The sequence below is a fragment of the Scyliorhinus torazame genome, chromosome 17 (assembly GCF_047496885.1).
Source record: "Scyliorhinus torazame isolate Kashiwa2021f chromosome 17, sScyTor2.1, whole genome shotgun sequence".
Taxonomy (NCBI): Eukaryota; Metazoa; Chordata; class Chondrichthyes; order Carcharhiniformes; family Scyliorhinidae; genus Scyliorhinus; species Scyliorhinus torazame.
In genome coordinates, this window is record NC_092723.1 from 12,368,357 (window position 1) to 12,396,005 (window position 27,649).

The window sequence follows — 27,649 nt, forward strand, 5'->3', positions numbered from 1 at the left end:
CCAACGAGGGTCACAGATGACGCCATTTTGGAGGGGGCAGAGCATCTGAAAGCATCGTCAAAACGGATTCTCCAGCCAATCGCCAAATGTGATTTCAGCGACAGCAATTGGAGAATCCAGCCCAATATGTTTACCCTTACTGTTGTAAACCATGTATTTTGTTTTATAGTTTTGGTTAAATGCTTGATGGATGAACTTTCAAATTTGGGTTCTCGAGAAATAGCAGGGGTGGCAAATGTGAAAACGTATTCAGAAAGCATTTTGAAAGAATTGTTGGAATGCAGCAATCATATTTCACAATCAGAGTGATAGGACTACATTCACACTTCCCATGATAAATGCGTGCTCAAAGGTTTAGAACGGAAACTGTTGACACAAAATATGATAAGAAGTCAGATGATGCAGAGAAGAAGCGTGTATCGACATTAAGGCTTTATTTTTACACATTCCAGAGAGATTGTGTTAGGACATTATGTAAATTGCATTGCATTTTAATTGATACAGCTAATCTACACCCACCCTATTGTTGCTTGATAAAGAAATTAATTGACATGTTTCCAACATTACAGCAGTGACGCCATTACTGCACTGGCTGCAAAACTCTTTGAGACATCCTGAGGTCCTGAAAGGTGTTATGGGCGAGGTGTTTTCAGAACTCCAAAATGTATCATGGAGTTCAACGAACCTCTCCCTTGAATGGATTTGTTGCTTTTCCTAGCACACGGCTTTTTACGGACACGTGGGTTTTTAAACACGAAACACTGTTTATTCCATGAACTCAACTTAACATCTTAAATAAACATTGGATCTCGTAACACCCCTTACTTCAAAGATAACTCAGAAAATATTGCAACAGTAAATAATTCCTTAAAATGTTCCTTCAAACTTCCAAGAGACTTAACACCTTTAAACAAAGTCACATCAGGTTAAAGGCTTCACTATTATAAGTTTAAATCACCCAAATGATCCAGAGATAGTCTTTCATGGCAGAGATCCAGCTCACTGCAAAACACATACACACACCAAGCTCTTTTCCTCCAAACTTTCAGCTCTCTGGAAACACACAGACACACACAAACTGCTGTTTAAACTGAAACTAAAAACCTGCAAAATGGCTGACCTGAAGCCCAGCTCCACCCACTCTCTGACATCACTGTTTTCTTAAAGGTACATTGCTTACACATCCATGTCTTAAAGGTACTCTCACATGACAAAGGTCTTCCATGAATATAAGCCTATCATTTTCATGAGGTCTTATCAAAGAGGGTTGTTTGCTTTTCTTCTTCTTTGGCGATCATTCGTTCATGAGTATGACTGTCCATCTAAGAAACTCCGCATTACTGGTCATGGGTTCTATGGGTTCTTGCGTGGCCGATGAGCCCGATCCTCGAGTGCATCTTCGACCGCACATTTGGTAGGTGTTTCCGGGTGGTGGGGTCAGTCCGTGGACTCTCGATCTCTGTGAAGGACTATCGCCGAAATCTTGTCATGGAGGAGTCGGAGGAAGTTGCTGAATTTCTCTGGACAACCTGCCTTTGCCAGAGCGCTCCAGGGACACCACAACTGTGAGTACATTACAAAAGTACTTTATTGGTTATAAAGCCGTTTGAGACATCCCGAGGTCATGAAAGATCTTCTATGAATATAAGCCTATCATTTTTATGATGTGTTATCAATGAGAGTTGTTTGCAATGTGTTAATTTAATAGTAATACTCTATGATCTGCAGTGGTTTGGGTTTTGAAAGTTTCTCTTTCTTCAACTTCCTTAAATAATGTTGAAGTGACAAAATGGAGTTTGCAGAAGTGTGAAAAAAATATGTATTTTGGATAAATATTGTCCAAACTGAACCATGAATTGAAAGGTGCTCAAATTCCATCCCTGGCCTCTGCTATGCTTTCTGATCCTAGCTAGGCTGGCAGTAAGAGCAAAATAATTCTCCACAACAACTCACACTCTCAAATCAGCAATTCCAGCTCCTCATCTTGTCCATTCACCAGTGTTGGTAAAATGCTCTTGCGTTGATACGGGCTGAGGCTCGGGTTGGGCTCGTTTGTGATTTCCTCGACAGTTACCATTCAAATTTTAAGTTGATACATTGGGGGAGGCCCCGGCAGCAGAGCGTGTAGTGGCACCAACAGAGCTTAATCTCACAAAGATCCACTGCCTTCATAAGAGGTTAGGCAACATAAGAGCATAGGAAACAAGAGCAGGGGTGACCATACGCCCGCTCGAGCCTCCTCCACAATTCATTAATATCATGGCTAATTCTCTACTCCAATACCACTTTCCCAGATGATCCTCCGAATTTAGGGTGGGGATTTCCACGCAACCCGCAGCAAACCATGCAGAGGGGGAGAAGGCCCGTCATTGGCCGGTGGCAGGATCTTCTGGTCTCACCATTGTCAACGGGGTTTCTCATTGAATACACCCCTGAATGCACTGGGGATCCGCCGTCAGCCGGACCAGAAGGTCCGCCAGCGGTAAATTCAGGCTTTAGTGTCCAAAATCTAATAAGCACATGAGAAATAGGAGCATGAGAGAACTGGGAGAGAAGAAGAGTAAGAGAAAGGGAAAGAGGCTGAGATGATCTCACTCTGTTCACTCATCACATTTGACACTGAGGAAGGTGTTTGTCATTGAAAAAACTCTGGGGTTGTATTCTTTATGGACTCAAAGAGCACACTCACATCCCCATGTTCCCAATATATACTTTTCACACTTGAATCATTCAATCTGTGGGCTGTAGGCTTGTGTAACCAGACACATGATTACCCTGGTGATTCACAGTCAGATCTGTCTCCACAAGCAATTCCTCTTGCTAATCCTTGAATACTCCAAAGTTAAGGGAAACCCCAGAATATTTTCAATGATAAACAACATCCTCAGTGTCAAGTGTGAGGAGAGAACAGTTTTAGACTTCTCCCACTCCCATCTCAGGCTCCTCTTTGCTTCTACCTCAGGTTCATATGGCTGTTCAACTTCTCCCTCATTTCCTCTCCTGCCCTCATCAAGCTGTAAGTTTGCATACGTCCCATCCTATGTTGTCTCAATTGTCTCCTAAGGGTCTCTTCCACAAGCAGTTGTGTTTTCTCAGTTTTTACATTGACATTTTTGGTAGCCAAGAATAATAAGAAATTATAGAGTTAAGACAATGGAGTTAGCATACAGAGCAACGTGATTTAATTAAAAAGCAGAACAGGTTCAAGACATTCAACGGCTTACTCCAGTTTTTAACTTGAATTCAACATTTAACTTCAACAATCTCAGATTAGAACAACGGTTCCTATTTATTCAGACAGCAGATGTTGGTAATGATCATTGCCATTTGCAGGTTCACTAGATCCACCTTTGGTTGACTGACTTGGTCCATTACCATCCACTTCTATCTTGTACCATCATCCTCTTTGTCATATAATCACTCTCTAATATCATTTAATAACGTCCTCCATCCAATTTGGTCCACCCCAACCTCAGAAACCTTTTCAATCTCTGTACTTGCTTAATGTTACGACCCGCTGGCGCAGTGCGCGGTCAATTCCGGCCCCACTTGACCCAGAGTCGCAACATAACTGAAATTAATCAATAATTCTTAGAAAAAACACCCAAAGACTTTGGCCCTTGGCTGCCCAATAACTACAGTCACCAGGTTTATAAATTTAAAAACAATTAATGTTATTAACAACAATAACTATGATTAAAGATGTAGCAAATACAACAGGTTAACTGGTGTCTAATTCCTAAGACCCCCCCCCCCAATTAAACTCGCCCCACACTCTACACACACACACACACACACACAAGACAAACAAACACAGAGGAGAAAAGAGGAGTGTAAAATAATGATAAAAGGATAAGAGTCTTTGTTTCATGTGTTGGTCTTCTAGCACACCTTCCTTCAATGTAGGCTGTCGGCTTGAGATTTTTGCTGTCTGTAATGATGTTCACCGTAGATTCATAGTTATGCGGCCTTTCTGGAGAAAGAGTGAGATAAAAGAGAGCAGGTCCTTTCCTCTGAGCAGACAGGACTCAATTGTCTTTCCTTGGTTCTCTGAAAAAATTTTAACCCACATGGGCAGGATCCAATCACTGCCTATTACTGGTCAGAGTATTCATTGGCCACCAACCAACCAATCGAACAGAGTCCCACCGATCTCTTGGGTGCCAAAAAATTTGGGTTCTGCTGTTCAAAAGTTAGCACAGTGTTCCCTTTTGTAACATTCGAGTTCCTTTCTTCCCGTGCTCCTCTTAAAGGTATATGTCCATTCAGTATCCATGAGTCAAAATGACAACAGCAAAAATAAAGAAAGAGGAAAAAAGTGAATAAACAGGAGGGGCCCCGACATTAATAACTGGTATATCTCTGACACGTTGCAGTTCGGGCATAAGGTCATTGACCTGAAATGGTAGATTGGAAAATGTACAACGCAGAAGGAAATCATTTCACCCGTCATGGCCACGCTAGTTGAAAAAGAGCTAACAAGCCTGCTTTCACTTCCTGGCTCTTTGCTCGTGGCCCTGAAGGTTACAACATTTCAAATGCATTTTTTCAAATTAAGTGAGGGTTTCTGTTCTTTTCTTTCTTCCTCTCTCTCTGCAAATGCTGGCCTGACCTGCCTACTGATCCTCCCAGGGAAATGCTCTCTTGATCTCTGTAACCTTCTCTTGACCTACAACCATCTGAGATCTCTGCACTCCTCCAAATCTGTCCTCTCAAGCATCCTGGATTTCAATCAATGCACCACTAGTGATCCTACATTCAGCCCTTGCCCCTCACCTGAGATGTGGTAACTCTCAAGTTAAACCACCACCAGTCAGCTCCCTGTCAAAGGAGAGAGCGTCCTCTGTGACTATAGCGACATTCGTTTTTTAATTTCATTCAACTACAAGCTAATTAATGAATAGTCTCAAGGGGCTTCAAAGTAATTCAGACAAGTTGATTGAGTGGACAACGTCAAAATCATTGCAGATGTAGTATAATGTGGATAAATGTGAAGATGTTCACTTCAGAAGGAAAAACAAAATCCAGATAATTAATTAAATGGTGATAGATTGGAAAATGTTGACAAACAAAAGGACCTAGGTGTCCTTGTACACCTATCACTGAAAGCAAAGCATGCAGGTACAGCAAGCAGTTAAGAAGGTAAGTGAAACTTTTATTGCAAGAAGGCCTGAGTACAACAGTAAGGATTTCTTACTGCAGCTGTACAGGGCCTTGATGTGGCCATGCCTGGGGTATTGTGTGCAGTTTGTCTCCTTACCTGAAAAACGATATAGAGGGATGCAGCGAAGGTTTACCAGAATGATTCCAAGGATGGAAGGATTGAGTAGAGATCGGATTGACTCGGCCGGTATGAACTGAAATTTAGAAGCGTGAGAATCTAATTGAAACGTATAAGATTCTGACAGGGCTGAACAGACTGGATGCAGGGATGTTGTTTCCCCTGGCTGGGAGGTATAGAACAAGGGGTCACAGTCTCAGGATACAGGGTAGGCCATTTCGGACTGGGATGATGAGAAACCTCTTCACTCAGAGGATGGAGGACCTGTGGAACTTTCTCCCACAGAAGGCCGTGGAGGCCAAGTCACTGAATATGTTTAAGAAATAAATAGATCTCTCGCCTCTAAAGGCGTCAAGGAGTATGGAGAGTATGTTGTTGTGATAGAAGGTCACCATGATCAGACTGAATAGCAGAGCAGGTTCGATGGGCTGCATGACCTATTCCTGTTCTGATTTTCAATGTTTCTGAAAGTAAAAGAAAATAAATTATGTGGCTCGGTGTCAAATTCTGTCCCACGGTGTTAGGTGGGGGGGGTTGTTAAAGTGTCCATACCAATGGAACATAGGAACTAGGAGGAGTAAGTAACTCAGCCCTTTAAACCTGCTCTGCCATTCAACAAGATCATAACTGATCTTCTACCTCAAGGCCATTGTCCCCGCACTATTCCACATCCTGGCCTTGATATCCTTAATAACCATCACAAGTCAGGAGTGTGAAGGAATACTCTCCATTGCCTGGATGACTTCAGCTCCAACTACACTCAAGAAGCTTCACACCATCCAGAACAACATAAGCCTGCTTTGTTGGAACCCCACTTTCAACATTCACTTGCTCCATCACCGGTGCACATTGGCAGCAAGGTGCAACTCAGCAAGGTTCCCTCGATAGCACCTTCCAAACCCGTGGCCTCTACCACTTAGACGGACAAGAGCAGCAGGTGGAAGGGAGCACCGCCAGTTGTCCTCCAAACCACACACCATCCTGACTCAGAACTATATTGCCGCTCCTTCACTGCCGCGGGGTCAAAGTCCAGGTGCTCCTTTCCTGGCACTGTGAGTGTTCATCCACCACATGGGCTGCAGCCGCTCAAGAAGGAAGATGACCATCACCTTCTCAAGGGAAATTGGGGACATTAGGGCAAGAAGTGGTGGCCCAGCCAACGACACCCACATCCCATGGGCGAATGAAAAAAAATTAATCTAGAAATCTTTTCCATCTCCATCAACAAACATCCGGGGATAGAGAATTTCAACGGTTCACTGGCTTCTGAGTGAGAACGAGGGAAGTTCTCTTTTAATAATAATAATCTTTATTGTCACAAGTAGGCTTACATAACACTGCAATTAAGTTACTGCGAAAATCCCCTTGTCGCCACATTCACATGTTCGGGTACACGGAGGGAGAATTCAGAATGTCCAAATGACCTAACAGCATGTCTTTCAGGACATGTGGGAGGAAACCGGAGCACCCGGAGGAAACCCATGCAGACGCGGGGAGAACGTGCAGACTCCGCACAGTGACCCAAGCCGGGAATCGAACCTGGGACACTGGCACTGTGAAGCAACAGTGCTAACCACTGTGCTACGGTGCCGCCCACCCGCACCAACGGTGCACAAGGTAGATTTTTGTCTCTTCCCATAAGAGAGACTTTTTCTTCCCTGGAACAGGTCGCTAGCCTGCCGCCAGAGGCTTATAGTTTGGGCGGCGCCATTGCAACAAGCATGGTTGTCCAGGATGTCTTTCCCACTCTTCCCAACCAAAGATTGCCATGGTGTGGAGCTGCGTTGGGCTGAGGTGAGCACACTCTTTCAACTACTAGTTTAAAGTCCAACGGGTTTGTTTGGAATCACTAGCTTTCGGACCGTAGCTCCTTCATCAGCTGAGTCGCTCCCACTCTCAGAAGTAAGACTTCTTACTGTGCCCGCTCTTACTGCTTGTGCGTTGGAAGGAATTGGCAGGGTGGGCGACAGTCGAATGTGTTTTGGCCGCGTTACCAACCCAGCATTGGGACTCGAACCCGGGGCTGGTGTCTACCCGCTGCACCACACACACACACAGCCTCCCCCACATTGTTGTTGTACTGCCACCCAGCCTCTTCCCTGCTCCCCCTCCCCCTGCTGGGACCAGCCCGCGGGACGGACTACAATTCCCGACGGGCCTTGCGCGGGCTTCCGGCCGGTATGGGCGGGTTTCCGGTTTCCCAGGCTCGCGCAGACCGCTCCCTCCCCCCCCCCCCCCCTCCGGAGTTTTGAATCGCTAACGGTTGGCGAGCGGCGGTTGAAAGAAAACTTCCTCAGACTCTCCGTGTGTCTCGAGGCTTTCTCTTTGTGAATGAGTTAGCCGAGAAGAAGATATTAAACTCTCTCGACCCCCCCCGCGCCGACTGTGAGGGAGGTTTTTTTTGGGGTGTTTCCACCCCCCCCCCCCCCCCCCCGGAGCCGCTGGGCCCCCCGCTCTGAGGGGATTTTCCTTCCGCTCCCTCCCCGATCCCCAGCCCCCGGGGGCTCGGCTCCTGCTCGCCTGCCGCGATGGGCTGCACCATGAGCGCCGAGGACAAGGCGGCAATGGCCCGGAGCAAAATGATCGACCGCAACCTGAAGGAGGACGGCGAGAAATCGTCCCGGGAGGTCAAACTTCTGCTGCTGGGTGAGAGGAAGAACAACTTACCTGAACACACACCGGCTAGTGGTCATCCCGATCCCCGGGGGGGGGCGGGGGGGGGGGGGGGTCAGAGCTGGCTGGTCAGTTCGGAGGCTGATGACCGTCACCTTTCCGCGGGGGGGGGGGGGGGGGGGTGTCAGAGAGAGGGACAGGAGATGGCCGCCTTATCCACTCTGAGGGGGATGGGGGGGGGTGGCGTCACCCACTCTGAGGGGGATGGGGGGGGGGGTGGCGTCACCCACTCTGAGGGGGAAGGGGGTGGCGTCACCCTTCTGAGGGGGAAGGGGGTGGCGTCACCCTTCTGAGGGGGAAGGGGGTGGCGTCACCCTTCTGAGGGGGAAGGGGGTGGCGTCACCCCTCTGAGGGGGAAGGGGGGGGTGACATCACCCACAATGTGGGGGGGGTTACCCACTGAGGGGGAAGTGGGCTGGCATCACCCACAATGAGGGGGTGGGGGGCGTCACCCACTCAGGTGGATGTGGACATCACCCACTGTGGGGGATTGGGGAGGGCGTCACCCACACGGGGGGGGATGGGGAGGGCGTCACCCACACTGGGGGGGATGGGGAGGGCGTCACCCACACTGGGGGGGATGGGGAGGGCGTCACCCATTCTGAGGGGGATGGGGGTGTGTGGCGTCACCTACTCTGAGGGGAAAGGGGGGGTGGCATCACCCACTCTGAGGGGGAAGGGGGGTGGTGTCACCCACTGCGGGTGATGCGGGGTGGCATCACCCACTCGTGGAAGGGGGTGGCGTCACCCACTGCGGGTGATGGAGGGTGGCATTACCCACTCGGGGAAGGGGGAGTGGCATCACCCACTCTGAGGGGGAAGAGGGTCTGGAGTCACCCACTCTGTGGGGCGGTGTACCCACTCTGTTGCTGTTTGTGGGGCGGTGTACCCACTCTGTTTGTGGGGCGGTGTACCCACTCTGTTTGTGGGGCGGTGTACCCACTCTGTTTGTGGGGCGGTGTACCCACTCTGTTTGTGGGGCGGTGTACCCACTCTGTTTGTGGGGCGGTGTACCCACTCTGTTTGTGGGGCGGTGTACCCACTCTGTTTGTGGGGCGGTGTACCCACTCTGTTTGTGAGGCGGTGTACCCACTCTGTTTGTGGGGCGGTGTACCCACTCTGTTTGTGGGGCGGTGTACCCACTCTGTTTGTGGGGCGGTGTACCCACTCTGTTTGTGGGGCGGTGTACCCACTCTGTTTGTGGGGCGGTGTACCCACTCTGTTTGTGGGGCGGTGTACCCACTCTGTTTGTGGGGCGGTGTACCCACTCTGTTTGTGGGGCGGTGTACCCACTCTGTTTGTGGGGCGGTGTACCCACTCTGTTTGTGGGGCGGTGTACCCACTCTGTTTGTGGGGCGGTGTACCCACTCTGTTTGTGGGGGGGCAGTGTACCCACTCAGTCTGTGGGGGGGCAGTGTACCCACTCTGTCTGTGGGGGGCAGTGTACCCACTCTGTCTCTGGGGGGGCAGTGTACCCACTCTGCCTGTGGGGGGGGGGGCAGTGTACCCACTCTGCCTGTGGGGGGGGGGGGCAGTGTACCCACTCTGCCTGTGGGGGGGGGCAGTGTACCCACTCTGCCTGTGGGGGGGGCAGTGTACCCACTCTGTCTGTGGGGGGGGCAGTGTACCCACTCTGTCTGTGGGGGGGGCAGTGTACCCACTCTGTCGGTGGGGGGGCAGTGTACCCACTCTGTCGGTGGGGGGGCAGTGTCCCCACTCTGTCTGTGGGGGGGCAGTGTACCCACTCTGTCTGTGGGTGGGGGGTGTACCCACTCTCTGGGGGGGGGTGTACCCACTGTGGGTGGAGTTTACCTTTGTGGCTGGTGAGGGGCTTAGTCACTCTGGGGGTGGTTTTTACCTCCTGGGAGGGTTTACCCACTGAGGAGGGGTGGGGTTTACCCACTCTGGAAGGGAGGGTGGGATTTATCCACTCTGGAAGGGAGGGTGGGGTTTATCCACTCTGGGAAGGAAGTTGGGGTTCACCCTATCTGTGGGAAGGAGGTTGGGGTTCGCCCACTCTGTGGGCGGGAGAGTGGGGTTCGCCCCCTTTGTGGGCGGGAGGGTGGGGTTCGCCCCCTCTGTGGGCGGGAGGGTGGGGTTCACCCCCTCTGTGGGCGGGAGGGTGGAGTTCACCCCCTCTGTGGGCGGGAGGGTGGGGTTCACCCCCTCTGTGGGCGGGAGGGTGGGGTTCACCCCCTCTGTGGGCGGGAGGGTGGGGTTCACCCCCTCTGTGGGCGGGAGGGTGGGGTTCACCCCCTCTGTGGGCGGGAGGGTGGGGTTCACCCCCTCTGTGGGCGGGAGGGTGGGGTTCACCCCCTCTGTGGGAGGGAGGGTGGGTTTCACCCCCTCTGTGGGTGAGGGGTTGTACCATCGGTGGGTGGGGGGCGCTACCCATTGTGTGTGGGGTTTACCTATCTGTGTGTGGCGGGTGGGTGGGGTTTACCCATCTGTGTGGGGGTGGGTAGTGTTTACCCTCTTGTGGGGGTTGGTTGGGGTTTTCCCTCTCTGATGTGTGTGCATGCTGGTGAGGGACTCTGAAGTGTTTGGCTGGGAGGGTTACCCATCAGGGGTGGGGGGGAGCTTTCCACTCTGATGTGGGGTTACCAACGCATTGATTTGGGTGTGGGAAATGTATCCATTTTCTAATGTGAAGTGGAGGGTGGGTTTGGGGTTTGAGGGTTTACTCATCCACTGGGGGGGTGTTTGAGGATTTCCTTAGCCATTGATTGATTGGGGGAGGCGGAGGGGAGGACTGAGGTGGTTTGGTTGCATCTTGGTGTTGGGGGAGGGGATGGTTGAAGAGATTTTGCTGCTTGCTGTCTGGGTAATGGGGAAAGTGTACATAGCCCAGGCTCATATTTTGAAGGAAATAAACTGGCAAAGACTATAGATTGGGCTAGGCCTAGCTATAGCTGCCATTTGCAAATGTACTGTCTTGTCTCGTAACTGTGGAGTGGATTTTGGTCCGGTAATTTGAACAGGATTTATAAGATATCACTGGTCCGTTGTTAGCCTACCAAACGCGGTACTTGGAAACAAAAAGATCCAGTTGTGAATCACAGCTGCAGCCATGTCCCATCCCAACTTTTTTGCCAGTTTACCTTAGAGGATGAATGAAACCTAAAACTGAATCAGATGAATAAATTGCAGTAACAAGGAAATTCATTGCTCAGGGCTCTCATTGATTTAGAACATAGAACAGAAGGCCAATCGGCCCATCAAGTCTGCAATGACCCACTTAAGCCCTCACTTCAACCCTATCCCCAATAACTCCTCCTAACCCTTTTGGACACTAAGGGCAATTTAGCATGGCCAATCCACCTAACCTGCACGTCTTTGGACTGTGGGAGGAAACCGGAGCACCCGGAGGAAACCCACGCAGACACTGGGAGAACGCGCAGACTCCACACAGACAGTGACCCAGCAGGGAATCGAACCTGGCGCTGCGAAGCCACAATGCTAATCACTATGCTACAGTGAGGAAGTGCTGCTGAGAAAAAATTTAATTAGGACTTGGGCCTGTTAAGAATAGCTATTTAAAACCTTCAGGCAGTAAATAATAGTTTTTGAGATGTGATTGATCCAGTCCTTACGTATGATGCATGGTGGTTAAATAATAACGTTTGTCTAACCATTTACGTTTCCAGGATCATCTAAAATAGCTCTTATTTTCTGACCAATCACCAAATAAAGCTTGACAGTGAACCGTTTACTTTGAAACTTTGTGGCCATCACAGGGCATATCCCTGTGAGGTTGTTGATTTCCATCTGACCATCCAGATGATGAGACATAGAACATTTTCTTTCCCTTGCCTCATTTGAATACCATAAAACTAATTCCCACCCAAAGACAGTTACAGTGACATCACTACCAGCGGCGGCAAAGGAAAATTGTTTACAGTGGTTTACTCACCGCTGGGGACAATATCCAGCAAAGCAACTGAAAATAATATCCATCGGTGGAGTAGGAACCAGGAGAAGTGAAAATCTAAGTTTCTTTTTAAGGCCAACAAGGGGATTGCTACCCTTTTTGGCCCATAAGGATTCCATGTAAAAGTTTATTTTCTAATTTACTGTGTCTTCTGGACCCTTGCAGATCTTTTCAACACGAGGCAAAATGCTATTGCGGCACTGATGATGCCGGCTGCAACTTTAAAGATTTGAAATTGGGTACCTTTCCCTCGTGGGAGTCTTGGTCAGCTTAATAGTCGGTGTGGGTAAATGTTGCCAGATGGGGACAATGTGGTCTCAGATTGGTATGTGGATTTGGGAAAATTTTATACCCTCCAATGCACTGTTCTATCGGGGATTTTGGGTCTGTGCTTTTGCATTAAAACCAACCCAATTAAGCACTCCTTAGTGTTCATTGTGAGAACAATGCATTGGAGTACCTCTGCATTAGACGCACGTTATATTCCTGATGTGGGGTTCAGTAAAATTTGGCAATTAATGTGTTTTAAACTAGTGAGCTCAAGTTTGCAGCTGGTTGGATAATTCTGTTGCAAGATTTGCTGAAAGTAGACCTGGGAAATTATGGGAAATTGCATATGCCCTTTAATTTTCCTGAAAGATCTTTTCAAAGTAGTAATTGTGCAACAAGGATAGGGTATGTTATAGTCAAACCATCTTATAGGAGGAGTGGCAGATTTTTTGGGGGGCAGATTATAAAAAGTGTTAGAAATATGTGGTCGGTGTGCAAGCATATGAATGAGAACAATTAATATTTTGCCTGGGGAATTCATGGCTGATGATGGGTCTATGCCTACCTTTGATCTATCTTATTTTGCTCTTTAGCTATTGACTGACCGGCTATGTACTTTCAATATTTTTCTGTTTACATTTTGAGCATTTAGTTTCCCCCTATGTATCCGCTGTATGCAAGATGCTGCCTTCCCGTACCAGCCTCCCCAAACAGGTGCCGGAATGTGGCGACTAGGGGCGTTTCACAGTAACTTCATTTGAAGCCTACTTGTGACAATAAGCGATTTCATTTCATTTAATTATGAAATGGGTCCTAGTATGTATGGTGGGGTTGCAGGGAACCATTGGATTGATGTGAATATGTTTTATGACCAAATGGGCGAACCTCACTCAGGGCTCAGTATCAGGTCTCTTGTTTTTTATGGCGTATATATATTAATAAGGTAGTCTCAAATGCAGGGCGTGATTAAACACTTATAAAAAAATTGGACAAGTGATTGATAGTGAGGAAGAAAGTTGTATGATCCAGGAAAATATCAATTGGCTGGTCAGTTGGAGAGCAAAGAGTTAAACAGATTTTAATCTGGAGAAATATGAAGATGGAAACCAAGACAAGGGAATACACTGTAAATGGCACGATATTGCAATGTTTAGAGGAGCAGAGGGATCAGCATATCCTCTGATCTCTCGAGGTAAACAGACAGGAAGATAAGGTGGTTAAGAAAGTATATAGTTCATCACGGCAGGAGTTCCTCAGGGTAGTGTCCTAGGCCCAACCACCTTCAGTTGCTTCATCAATAACCTCCCTTCCATCATAAGGTCAGAAGCAGGGATGTTTGCGGATGACTGCAGAATGTTTAGCACCATTCGTGACTCCTCAGATAATGAAGCAGTCCATGTCTAAATGCAGCAAGACCTGTACAATATCCCCATGACATTCAATGGTATTACCAGTGCTGAATCCCCACAATCAACATCCTGGGGATTACCATTGATCAGAAACTGAACTGGACTAGCCACAATACTGTAGCTACCAGGCAGGTCAAAGACTAGGAATCCTACTAGTAACTGGCCTCCTGACCCACCCAAAGCCTGTCAATCAGCTACAATGCACAAGTCAGGAATGTAATGGAATACCACTTGCCTGGATGAATGCAGCTCCAACAACACTCAAGGGTGTTTGGGGGTTAGAAGATATTTCATTACCATTTCGTTTTGGAAAGCCCAATAATCAAGCCACATTGCCATGAAGATGGGCTATGCCGGTTACATGGTTGGGCGGCACGGTAGCACAGTGGGTAGCACTGTTGTTTCACAGCTCCAGGGGCTGGTTTAGCACACTGGGCTAAATCGCTGGCTTTTAAAGCAGACCAAGGCAGGCCAGCAGCACGGTTCAATTCCCGTACCAGCCTCCCCGAACAGGCGCCGGAATGTGGCGACTAGGGGCTTTTCACAGTAACTTAATTGAAGCCTACTTGTGACAATAAGCGATTTTCATTTCATTTCAGTGTCCCAGGTTAGATTCCGGGCTTGGGTCACTGTCTATATGGAATCTGCATGTTCTCCCTGTGTCTGCATGGGTTTCCTCCGGGTGCTCCGGTTTCCTCCCACAAGGCCCGAAATACGTGCTGTTAGGTAGTTTGGACATTCTGAATTTTCCCTCTGTGTACCCGAACAGGCACCAAAATATGGCGACTGGGGCTTTTCGCAGTAACTTCATTGTAGTGTTAATATAAGCCTACTTGTGACAATAACAATTATTATTATTGGAACCTTGACACCATCGAGGACAAAGCAGCCCACTTGATTTCTCCCCCTTCCACAAACATTCAAACCCTCGACCACCAACGAATAATGGCAGCCAGTGTGTACCATCTACATGATGCACTGCAGGAACTCACCAAGGTTCCTTAGACAACATCTTCCAAACCCACGACCACTACCATCTAGAAGGACAAGAGCAGCAGATGCTTGGGAACCCCACCACCTGGAGGTTACCCTCCAGTCATATATCACCCTGACTTGGAAATATATCGCTGCTACTTCACTGTTGCTGGGGCAACATCCTGAAACTCCCTCCCTAACAGCACAGTGGGTGTACCTACACCTCAAAGACTGCAGCGGTTCAAGAAGGCAACTCACCACCACCTTCTGTAGGGCAACTAGGGATGGGCAATAAATGCTGGCCGAACCAGCGACACCCACATCCCATAAATGAATTTTAAAAAAATATAGGATACTTTTAATAGCTGAGGTCATGCTAGTGCTGTATACAACATTAAGGCCAAAGCTAAAGTACTGCAGTTCTAAGCCACTGCATTACAGGAAAGATGTGATCACATTGGAGAGGATGCAGAAGAAATTATGACTTGGTCAGAAACGGAAAATTTCAGATAGGAGGAATGATTGGATAGATTGGAGTTGTTTCCTTTGGAACAGAGTAGACAGGAGAGATTTAAATTGAGGTGTATAAAACTTTGTGCATCCACATGGTGTGAAAAAGAAGGACATTGATTCCTTTACAGAAGATCAGTAACTAGGGGGCATAGATTTAAAGTAATTAGCAGAAGGATTAGAGTGGAGTCGAGAAATGTTTTCACCCAGAGGGTGAAAGGGTGGTAGAAGCACTCATTGCATTTAAAAAATGTTTGGCTGTGCATTTGGAGTGCTGTAACCTTCAGAGTTTTGGACCAAGAGCTTGAAAGTGAGATTGGGCTGGCTAGCTGTTTTTGGCCAGCACAATGTGAAGAGCCAAATGTTTGTGCTGTATTTTGTTTATTTTTCAAGGCTCTATAGTGCAAATGTATTTCTGCTTTTTGACTCCACTGCTTAGGATCCTGACTGGTTTGTCATCAAAGCCACATTGATGATCACCTTAGATTTTTTGCTGAAAAGAGACAAATGTTGCGAAAACTTCTCGTCTTGCACTCATCAGGACAAATGCAAGAATGTCAAATTTCAAATGGTCATAATTTATGCTACAAGAGAAAAGGTTGCTGACACAGTGGTGCAGTGGTGAGCATTGATGTCTCACATCACCAGGGACCCGGGTTCAAAAGATGTGCAAGTTAAGTGGGAATAGTGGGGGGGGGGGGGGGGGGGTAGGCAGGGTGCTCGATCAGAGGGTTGGTGCAGACTTGATGGGCCGAATGGCCGCCTCCTACACTGGAAATTCTATGGTTCTATTGGTTGGCAAGTTGATTCTGATTGGCTGAGGCAATCAACTGGCAATTGTAGGCCCCCCACAACAAAGAGCTTCAGCAACATGTCACTCTTTTCAGCAATATTAAATTTTTTGAATAAAATGACTACCTTGATTTAATCAGTTAACCTTTTGAATAAAGTTAAACTTTGGAGATGTCATTAATGCACGAGCATTTTAATTAATGCTGCTACTGTATTCTGAAGTCTGATAATTTTGCTTTTTGAATAGGCAAAGGAAATTAATTATGTAGCGTTGTCATAGCAGTTATGTCTATGCAAGAAAATTACTTACAGATTCTGTCTTTAGCAATGAGGGAGTAGGATAGAATGCTGAGTGTTGGGCCAATAATTCTTATGTTTTTAAATTTCAGTTGTTGAAATGGCCTTGCTGAAAGATTAAATTGCAGTGACTATACTATAAATAGAACCTGCTGTTGGGATGTAACATTCCTTTTAATCGTTCCATTTGGCTTTCTTTCTTCACATTTTCTTTTTGCTAGCTATATGATGAAAACAGTTTAGAAATGACATTTATGTAGCCTACTGATCCTCTAATCCTTAAACTAATGTTTCATTCTGAATTTTCAACCTGTTTACATTTTCAGGTGTTGATAAGGTTTGCAACCATTTTAGATTATAACTGAGGGTCTCATTCATTCATTGCAACATGTTTAGACTGTTCTCCTTTCTATTCAGTGCAGTGATCAATCAAATCGTTAAATTCATGAGCAGAGGAATGAACCTCATCATACAAACCCACGGGGGGGACATGAATTATTTTTGGGCTGTCAAAGCCATATTTGTGTCTTCCTTTTACCTATGCCAGGCCTTAAAGGGAAGGAAATACAGATGCAGATTTGGTATACAGCTCTCTGCATTTAATTTTCAAAAAACAACTTAATATGTGACAAATTTGTGGAAGTATTCATTTCCTCCTCGTTTAAGGCCAGTCAGTTCAGTTCGACACTGGAACAGCATTATTCTGGTGAGACATGTGATCTGGACTTAAAGCAGCAATGCAAGAGTTCACAGTTTGGACAGACCTAAATATGAAATTAAATGCTTGCACAATAGCGTATTTTACCAGGTAAAAGCCTGGAGGATACATTTTTAATGAAGCTGATGGAATATATTTGGTGCAAATTGTCTGACTGTTGGTTGAATAGACACAATGGGCGTGATTCTCCACTCCCACGCCGGTTGGGAGAATTGCCTGTTGGGAGAATCGCCTGGGGCACCAAAATTTCCCGGGACGCCGGTCCGACGCCCTCCCGCGGCCCTCCCGTGATTCTCCCAAGCGGCGGGAACGGCCCGGTCGAGTTTCGCAGGCTGGAGACACCGAAAATGGCGATTCTCCGGCACCCCTGCTATTCTCAGGCCCGGATGGGCCGAGCAGCCAGGCCAAAACGGCAGGTTCCCCCCGGCGCCATCCACATCTGGTCGCTGCAGTCGTGAGCGGTGCGTGAACGCTGGGGGGGGCGGCCTGCGGGGGGGCGAGGGAGGATCCTGCACCGGGGTGTACCTCAGATGTGGGGTGGCCCGCGATCGGTGCCCGCCGATCGTCGGGCCGTCCTCTCTGAAGGAGGACCTCCTTCCTTCTGCGGCCCCGCAAGATCTGTCCGACATCTTCTTGCGGGGCGGACTTAGAGAGGACGGCAACCACGCATGCGTGGGTTGGCACTGGCCAACGCGCGGATGACGCCCGTTATGCGGCGCCGGCCGCGTTATCTATGCGGCGCCGCTTTTACGCGGGCGACAAGGCCTGGCGCGTGTAGATGACGCGGCCCCGATCCTAGCCCATTGTCAGGGCCTGAATCGGTCGGGACCGGGGCCGTTTCGCGCCGTCGTGAACCTCGACGGCGCGGCCACTTCGGCGTGGGAATGGAGAATCGCGCCCAATCTGTCTGATAATGCCAAGTTTGATTTTCTAATGTATTGCACAATATTTTGATGTCTGATGGGAAGCACAAGGGAGAAACTTGTGTATAATTCTTCAGCTTATCAGTGGGTTTTATTGAATGCCTGTGTTGAGTTAGCTGATGTCAGCCGCGGTAGTGTTGGGCAGTATTAGGGTTAGGAACTATACATAGTCAACATTTTGAGGAACAGAGGGGAAATATTAAGAAGAGGAGGGGTGTGGGGAAGGAGGAAAGGTGTGTGGGGAAGGAGGAAATTTAGTTCTTTGTATAAAGTGTATTTAAGCATGTAACTACTGATGTCTTGCAATGAGAATTAAAATATGCACAAATCAGGATAAAGAGAATTGGCCACTTAGCTACATAGTTGACCGAGCCAGTACATATGTAATAGAAAGAACTGCAAATGCTGGAAATACTGAAAAGTCTGGCGGTGTCAGTGGCGAGGGGACAAATTAATGTTTCAGTTCTTTTGACTTTTCAGATGACCTAAAAAGTTAACTGTTTTTCTCTCCAGATATACAACCAAACTTGCTGAGTGTTTCTCCGCCATTTTCTGTTTTTATAAAAGATGGTTGTGTCTTGTTGATGTTAGTGAAGAACAAGTGACTTCAATCAACAGATATTGGATCAAAATTAATGCAGCCTCTTGAATTTAAAGGGACTAGAGGGAAACCTCTGGTGAGGTATAATCAGACCTTTTCTAAAATGGTGGTGGAACATGCAGTTTGGGCTGAGGTGATAAACAGGCAATAGCAAATCTTTTCTAGTTGCTTTAGTGTAATGGAAAATGGGTGGGATGCAGAAGCGTCAACTGAACTAGTGCCATTTTTATATGTCTCTGCCAAAGTTTTTGAATTCTGCTCAGGCTTAAATATTAAACTGGATCAAAGACTTATTGTTTACTCAATTTAGTAAGTAATTCTTGTTTTGTCTGATATGGAAAAGTCCTTCAAATATTTCACTGGAATTTCTTTTCTGGGTTTTTTTCTGTTGAATGACTCATTCTAAAATTGAGTTGGAAACACAAGGAGACAGAAATACACCAATGTTTTGGGTCCTCTCAATTATCCAATTCCCTATAAAAGCACAGTTCCTATAAGTGTTGTTTTTTCCTCTAACGCTTGCGTGATTGTATTTCCTTGATCGTAGTTTAATTAGAAAACATTAGTAACCATGTATTTTGAGCAATATAAGGGAGGTTAAGTATGTAGTAGCTTTCTACTCTACATTCTCAATATAAATCAACAATCAGAATTTATTACTACATTTTTTTAAGCTTACTGTAAAATTAGAAATTTGTCCCTTTACTTGTGGCTTTCAAGTTCCACTAGAAATATTTGCTCACAGTCCCTGCAAAAACAAGAAAAACCTAAAACAGAAAATGCTGGATGAACTTAGCAGGACTGGCAGCCTGTGGAGAGAGAAACACCATTAACACGTGTCCCCTCTCTTTGCAACGGAGTCACATGTAAATGTTCTTTTATAATTGCCATCACCGGGCATCTTAGCAGAAAGAATGATTGTCTCCGTGTCACCAAGAGCTTACAAATTTTGTTAACGGCAGAACTTTAAATTACAAAGTCATCCCTGGCCTTCCCTTCCCCTTTCTGTTGGATTAAAACTCTAAAAGAAAGTGTCACATGGTACAGCATTACCACTCTAATTACTTTCTTTATTACTGGTTTACATTTTCAGCTACTTTGGGCAGAGAAATATATTTGCTCTGTGATATCACTGCTGGTAACTGGTATACTCCCTGGCTAGATAAACTCCCGTATGCAAAGCATAATCCTCCCGTCATTTTCACCAACTCCAGCGTGATGCCACGACCAAACACGTCTTCCCTTCACTCCCTCTGTCAGCATTCCGCAAAGACCGTTCCCTCCGAGATAATCTGGTCCACTCCTCCACCCAACACCTCTCCCATCACCCATGGCACCTTCCCATGCAATTGCAGAAGGTGTAGCACCTGCCCCTTTACCTCTTCCATGCTTAACATCCCAGGCCCAAAACACTCATTCCAGGTTAAGCAGCGTTTCACTTGCACCTCTTTCAATTTGGTCTATTGCATTCGCTGCTCCCAATGTGGCCGTCTCTATATTGGAGAGACCAAGTGCAGACTGGGTGATCGCTTTGCTGAGCACCTTCGGTCTGTGCGCATTCAGGACGCTGACCTTCCCGTTGTGTGCCATCTTAACACAAGACCCTGCTCATATGTCTGTCCTTGGCCTGCTGCAATATTCCAGTGAAGCTCAACACAAACTGGAGGCAGAACTTTAAATTACAAAGTCATCCCTGGCCTTCCCTTCTCCTTTCTGTTGGATTAAAACTCTAAAAGAAAGTGTCAGCCGTCCGGTCTCAACATCAAATTCAACAACTTCAGATGATTAGCTACCCCAACTCGACCCATTTGTTTTTATCCCATTTCATTTTAACTATCTTTTACCATTTCTTTCTTGTCTTTCTTTATATATATTTACCCCCCCCCCCATCTTATCCATCTTTCCTTTACCCTTTATCCCCTTTGCTTCCCCCTTTTCCTCCCCCACATCTATATCTGTCACTGTTTATCCTCTGTAGTTTCTCTGCTGTTTGGCCTTTCACACCTTTTGTTCTCTCTGGGGACTGCCATTAGCACTCTTTCCCTTTGGTTTCTGTGGCTATTAGCACCCCGTTTTCCTGGGTTTCTGTGACTATGGCTCATCTTTCATTCTCACTCCTCAGTATAAATATTTCCCACTTTCTCTGTCTTTTTAGCCTTGTCATCTGGACTCAAAACTTTAGCTCTTTTCTCCGCCTATAGATGCTGCCAGACCTGCTGAGATTTTCCAGCATTTTCTCTTTGGTTTCAGATTCCAGCATCTGCAGTAATTTTTTGGCCGTGCTAAATTGCCCCTTTAAAATAACTCTTGATATAAAGCAATCATATAATTTATTTTGTCTCCTGCAGCTTCGACATGGAATAAATGGTTTGAAAGTTCCTAGCAATCCAAGTTAAAATTCTCAATTTTTTATGTAATAGGGTGGCTAGGAAGAAAGGACTTTGCTGTATTCATAACTGTCAGTGGTCTGACAAAGTATTGAGATTTACTAAATCTCTTGCGGTTCAGTATGATTTACTTAATCAACTTTTAACGCTTCGCACAATGAAATTCTTTAACTGCTGTATTTTAGTTTATATCTAGAACAAGATCTTAAGTTGTGTTGCTTACTGTTTGTTGGAAGCAGAAGACAAATCCTATGGATTTGTGGGGTAATTGCAACTCTATTAATTAAATACGATCATTATGGACAGGTTACTGAAAATAATAATCTTTGTTAATGCCACAAGTAGGCTTACATTAACACTGCAATGAAGTTACTGTGAAAACCCCATAGTCGCCACACTACAGCGCCTGTTAGGGAACATTTGAAGGAGAATTCAGAATGTCCAATTCACCTCACAAGCACGTCTTTCAGGCGGTGTGGGAAGAAACCGGAGCACCCCGAGGAAACCCACGCAAACACAGGGAGAACGTGCAGACTCCACACAGACTGTAACACAAGCTGGGAATCGAACCCGGATCCGTGGTGCTGTGAAGCAACAGTGCTAACCATTGTGCTACCATGCTGCACTAACTACCTGTCCGTGAAGAGAGACTTGTTGGTCAAAGCTAATCTAGTAGTCAGCATTGTGTGTACTTGTTCAGGCAATCGGTACTCCAACATGGCAATGGTGTATAAAGTAAGCCAGAAAATAAATGTTAACCTATTGGGATGAATGTAGGAAATGTTTATATGTATTGTATTATATGTCTGTTGCAGTAACGTTATTAAATAACTTTGGTTGAGGTATCCAGATTATATGTCTGCCAAAACTGTGATTAAGGGGTTAACAGCTAGGCAGGCTGTGAAGTCACTCATGGGAGGGGTTGGGCCTGTTTTTCAGCCCTGCCATATGTCGGATTTTTAAAGTTCTGCTCTGGGTTCTGAGGAAATAGGTTGCGTTTCTCAGGCTAGTGAAGTTTTTCTGCAAGGACTTTGTGAATAAATCTGTAAGCCACAAGGTGTTACCTTTATCAATAAGTGGCATTTGACCTGTATGTGGACTTTGCTTAATTAAAATTTTAGAAGTAGATGGAAAGTAAGCTCAAAGACTTTTCTTTCTTGTTTAAAGAACTGTTTAACTATTAAAATCTGTTTTTCCTTGGATGTTAATGGGGTTAATCCTATGTTAATAATAAAGTTTGTTTTAATACAAATAATCCCTATTTGTCAGTTGCATTCGGTTAGTTTAAATAAGGAGTGACTGGTAAAATGGCTCTTGCATGTGGCTAAGAGTTTCCTGGATGTGGGAGAGGTCATTCTGGTTGGTTAAAACAAAGCTTTTTGTTTTGGTGGACAAGCTGCAATTGATTTCACCTGAAGCGGGAGGAAGGTGGATCATAATTCAAGCGATAGCTCAGCGTTTAAATTTACCAGAGACAGACAGAGTCTCATTATTAGATTTGGCTGGATGCTGTTACGAATAAAACAAGTTGCAAGATTACAAAGAAATGAGACAACTTGAATTGGAATTAAAAGTAAAGGAAAGAGAGGGGGCAGAAAAGGGGAAAAAAGAGTGGCAATGGCAGAAGAAAAAGAGAGGCTCTGGCAAAAGAAAGAGAGAGGCAAGGGAAAGAGTAAAGAGAGAAAATTTGAACTTTACAAAATGGAAATGAAGGAGAGGGAGTTCGAAAGGAAAGGCGAGCATCAATTTAAAATGTTGGAGTTAAAGGTACACAGTGAGGGGAGTCTAGAGGAAGGAGTAACCCCTCCTAGTCAAAAGTCTGGCGGGGATATGTTTTAATATATTCAAGCACTGTCAAGATTTGATGAGAGATATGGAAGCGTTTTTTAATCTCATTTGAGAAAGTGGCTAAGCAATTAAATTGGCCAAAAGTCATGTGGCGACTATTGGTTCAAACAGGTTGGTCGGTAGAGCTAATGAGTGTTTGCATCACTATCAGAGGAGATATCTAGGGAATATAATGAACATAGATGATAGAAAATACAGCACAGAGGTGAGAAAAGCAATTTTAAGTGCATATGAACAAATGCCAGAAGCTTACAAATCTATGGGAAAAAGCAGGTCAGAAGTAGGCTGCAAGTGTTGGGCACACTGGATAAGTGGAGCTTGTTCAAGGATCAGCTACTGCGTGTTCTTGATAAGTATGTACCGGTCAGGCAGGGAGGAAGGCGTAGAGCGAGGGAACCGTGGTTTACCAAAGAAATGGAATCTCTTGTTAAGAGGAAGAAGGAGGCCTATGTGAAGATGAGGTGTGAAGTTTCAGTTGGGGCGATGGATAGTTACAAGGTAGCGAGGAAGGATCTAAAGAGAGAGCTAAGACGAGCAAGGAGGGGACATGAGAAGTATTTGGCAGGTAGGATCACGGAAAACCCAAAAGCTTTCTATAGGTATGTCAGGAATTAGCGAATGACTAGGGAAAGAGTAGGACCAGTCAAGGACAGGGATGGGAAGGTGTGTGTGTGGAGTCTGAAGAGATAGGCGAGATGCTAAATGAATATTTTTCGTCAGTATTCACTCAGGAAAAAGATAATGTTGTGGAGGAGAATGCTGAGACCCAGGCTATTAGAATAGATGGCATTGAGGTACGTAGGGAAGAGGTGTTGGCAATTCTGGACAGGCTGAAAATAGATGAGTCCCCAGGGCCTGATGGGATTTATCCTAGGATTCTCTGGGAGGCCAGGGAAGAGATTGCTGGACCTTTGGCTTTCATTTTTATGTCATCATTGGCTACAGGAATAGTGCCAGAGGACTGGAGGATGGCAAATGTGGTCCCTTTGTTCAAAAAGGGGAGCAGAGACAACCCCGGCAGCTATAGACCGGTGAGCCTCACGTCTGTAGTGGGTAAAGTCTTGGAGGGGAATATAAGAGACAAGATTTATAATCATCTAGATAGGAATAATATGATCAGGGATAGTCAGCATGGCTTTTTGAAGGGTAGGTCATGCCTCACAAACCTTATTGAGTTCTTCGAGAAGGTGACTGAACAGGTAGACGAGGGTAGAGCAGTTGATGTGGTGTATATGGATTTCAGTAAAGCGTTTGATAAGGTTCCCCACGGTAGGCTATTGCTGAAAATACGGAGGCTGGGGATTGAGGGTGATTTAGAGATGTGGATCAGAAATTGGCTAGCTGAAAGAAGACAGAGGGTGGTGGTTGATGGGAAATGTTCAGAATGGAGTTCAGTTACAAGTGGCGTACCACAAGGATCTGTTCTGGGGCCGTTGCGGTTTGTCATTTTTATCAATGACCTAGAGGAAGGCGCAGAAGGGTGGGTGAGTAAATTTGCAGACGACACTAAAGTCGGTGGTGTTGTCGACAGTGTGGAAGGATGTAGCAGGTTACAGAGGTATATAGATAAGCTGCAGAGCTGGGCTGAGAGGTGGCAAATGGAGTTCAATGTAGAGAAGTGCGAGGTGATTCACTTTGGAAGGAATAACAGGAATGCGGAATATTTGGCTAATGGTAAAGTTCTTGGAAGTGTGGATGAGCAGAGGGATCTCGGTGTCCATGTACATAGATCCCTGAAAGTTGCCACCCAGGTTGATAGGGTGGTGAAGAAGGCCTATGGAGTGTTGGCCTTTATTGGTAGAGGGATTGAGTTCTGGAGTCAGGAGGTCATGTTGCAGCTGTACAAAACTCTGGTTCGGCCGCATTTGGAGTATTGCGTACAGTTCTGGTCACCGCATTATAGGAAGGACGTGGAGGCTTTGGAGCGGGTGCAGAGGAGATTTACCAGGATGTTGCCTGGTATGGAGGGAAAATCTTATGAGGAAAGGCTGATGGACTTGAGGTTGTTTTCGTTGGAGAGAAGAAGGTTAAGAGGAGACTTAATAGAGGCATACAAAATGATCAGGGGGTTAGATCGGGTGGACAGTGAGAGCCTTCTCCCGCGGATGGAAATGGCTGGCACGAGGGGACATAGCTTTAAACTGAGGGGTAATAGATATAGGACAGAGGTCAGAGGTAGGTTCTTTACGCAAAGAGTAGTGAGGCCGTGGAATGCCCTACCTGCAACAGTAGTGAATTCGCCAACATTGAGGGCATTTAAAAGTTTATTGGATAAACATATGGATGATAATGGCATAGTGTAGGTTAGATGGCTTTTGTTTCCGTGCAACATCGTGGGCCGAAGGGCCTGTACTGCGCTGTATCGTTCTATGTTCTATGTATATAGAATTTGAAAGAATCCAACAAAACAATTTTGACAGGTGGATAAAAGCATTAAAAATATACCAAATGTATGAAGCCGTTAGGGAAATGGTTATTTTGAGATTCACTTATGTGCTGCCAGACTAGCAGTTTTAACTTCTGTTAAAACTGCTAGACTGGCAGCAGAAATGACAAATTATTTTGAATTAGTTCATAAATCAAGGATTGGAGTTTGACATCAATTTCAGCCTGTGAAGGATAGAAACTGGGTAAATGAGAAATACACAGGTAGTCAAGGCAAAGGAGGTCTAGTTGGATTTGTCTCAGGTTAAAAAGGAAACTAATGATTGATTGATATTTATTGTCCATGTACTGAAGTACAGTGAAAAGTGTTTTTCTGCGGCCAAGGGAACGTGCACAGTACGTACGTAGTAGACAAAACAATAATCGACAGAGTACATTGACAAATGGTACATTAACAAATAGATAAATGGTACATTAACAAATAGTGATTGATTACAGTGGGAAACAAGGGCCAAACAAGCGATACCTGAGCAAGAGCAGCATAGGGTGTCATGGATAGTGTTCTTACAGGGAACAGATCAGTCCGAGGGAGAGTTATTGAGGAGTCCAGTAGCTATGGGGAAGAAGCTGTTCCTATGTCTGGATGTGCGGGTCTTCAGACTTCTGTATCTTCTGTCTGATGGAAGGATTTGGAAGAGGGCAAAGCTTGGGTCTGAGGGGTCTCTGACAATGCTGTCTGCCTTCTTGAGGCAACGGGACGTGTAGACCAAATCAATGGGAGGATGGCAAGCTTGTGTGATGCGTTGGGCTGAGTTCACCACACTCTGCAGTTCCTTGCGATCTTGGGACGAGCAATTGCCATACCAGGCTGTGATGCAGCCGGATAGGATGCTCTCTATGGCACATCTGTAGAAGTTTGAGAGAGTTGATGCAGACATGCCAAATTTCTTTGGCTTCTGTAGGAAGTAGAGACATTGTTGGGCTTTCTTGACTGTTGCATTAACGTGAATGGACCAGGACAGACTTGGTGATGGTGACCCCCAGGAACTTAAAGCTATTGACCATCTCCACTTCGGAGCTATTGATGTAGGGGGGGTTGTGCTACGCTTCCTGAAGTCGATGATCACTTCCTTGGTCTTTCCAACAATTAGAGAGAAGTTGTTTTCGGTACACCATGCAACCAAGTGATTTATCTCCCTTCTATAGTCTGATTCGTCATTGCTTGAGATACGGCCCACCACAGTTGTATCATCTGAAAATTTATAGATCAAATTGGAGTTGAATCTTGCCACAGTCGTGTGTGTATAGGGAGTACAGTATAGGACTGAGCACACATCCTTGTGGGGCCCCGGTATTGAGGACTATTGTGGAGGAGGTGCTGTTACCTATCCTGACAGATTGCGGTCTATTGGTGAGGAAATCGAGGATCCAGCTGCACAGGGAGGGGTCAAGTCCAAGGTTGCAGAGTTTGGTTATCAGTCTTGTCGGGATAATGGTATTGAAGGTGGAGTTGTATTCTATGAACAGCAGTCTGACATAGATGCCCTTGTTGTCGAGATGTTCAAGTGTTGATTGTAGGGCCAGCAAGATAGCATCTGCCGTGGATCGGTTGCCGCGATAGGCAAGCTGCAATGGATCTAGACCGTCTGGGAGGCTGGCGTTGATCCGTCTCATGACTAGCCGCTCGAAGCATTTCATGATAACAGACGTCAGGGCTACCAGTCGGGAGTCGTTGAGGCACTCTACCTTGTCTTCTTTGGTACTGGTATTATGGTGGTCGTCTTGAACCAGGTGGGGATCTCGGAGCGGAGAAGTGAGGTGTTGAAGATATCTGCGAATACACTCGTCAGTTGGTCAGCACAGGCTCTGAGTGTTCGCCCCGGGACTCCATCGGGACCCGTCGCTTTCCATGGGTTCACTTTCAAGAAGGCCGCTCTTACCTCTGAGGCTGCAATAGTGGGTATGGGTGTGTCCAGGGCAGTTGGGCGGGTGGCACTGATGTATTAGCTGACTGTTCAAAGTGGCCATAGAACTTGTTCAGTTCATTGGGGAGGGATGCTCCAGCCCCAGAGATTCCGCCTGACCTTGCTTTGAAGCCTGTGATCTCATGTAAGCCCTGCCATAGACGTTGTGGGTTTGTGTCGTTGGCCTGGGACTCTTGTTTGATCTGGTATTGTCTTTTGTCGTCCCTGATGGCTTTCCGTAAGCCGTACCTGGATTTCTTACGTCGGTCAGGGTCGTCTGACTTGAACCCCTCCGTCCGGGGCTTCAGCAGGGAGTGGACCCTTTGGTTGAGCCAGGGCTTCCGATTGGGGAACTCCCCTTTTGTCTTCTTTGGTACACAGTCTTCGACACACTTACTGAATATGGACCAGTCCGCCGACTCCAAGCAATTACGATCATGGAAGAGAGATAAGAAAACTTAAATGTTTTCATTGTAATAAAGTTGGACACACACTCACAGTGTTGGTGGCTTAACAAAAATACTTGGAAGACGGACTCTTTGAAACAGGATGAACCAGTGGTGTTTATTAAAGTGGCAAAAGAACCATGGTTGCAACTGAAGATGTGCAAACGAGGGATGAGCAGGTGCCAGATCTTAAAGATTTTATTTGTGTGGGTACGGTTTATTCATGTGTACAAGGTGAA

At 46.3% G+C, this 27,649-nt stretch overlaps 1 protein-coding gene and 1 long non-coding RNA gene across 2 annotated transcripts in view; one reads left to right on the plus strand and one right to left on the minus strand.

The window, feature by feature from the left end:
• Positions 1–417: 417 nt before the first annotated feature.
• LOC140393719 (uncharacterized) lies at positions 418–8,009 on the minus strand. Its single transcript, XR_011935715.1, has 2 exons — positions 7,949–8,009; positions 418–4,246 (listed from the first exon to the last, which is right to left on the minus strand). It is a non-coding gene; the product is annotated as an uncharacterized lncRNA (long non-coding RNA).
• LOC140393718 (guanine nucleotide-binding protein G(i) subunit alpha-3-like) overlaps positions 7,523–27,649 on the plus strand; it is a 55,211-nt gene continuing 35,084 nt past the window's right edge. The window contains exon 1 of the mRNA XM_072480037.1: positions 7,523–7,927. Coding sequence (XP_072336138.1) covers positions 7,810–7,927 — 118 coding nt within the window. The 5' untranslated portion in view covers positions 7,523–7,809. The remainder of the gene's footprint in view (positions 7,928–27,649) is intronic.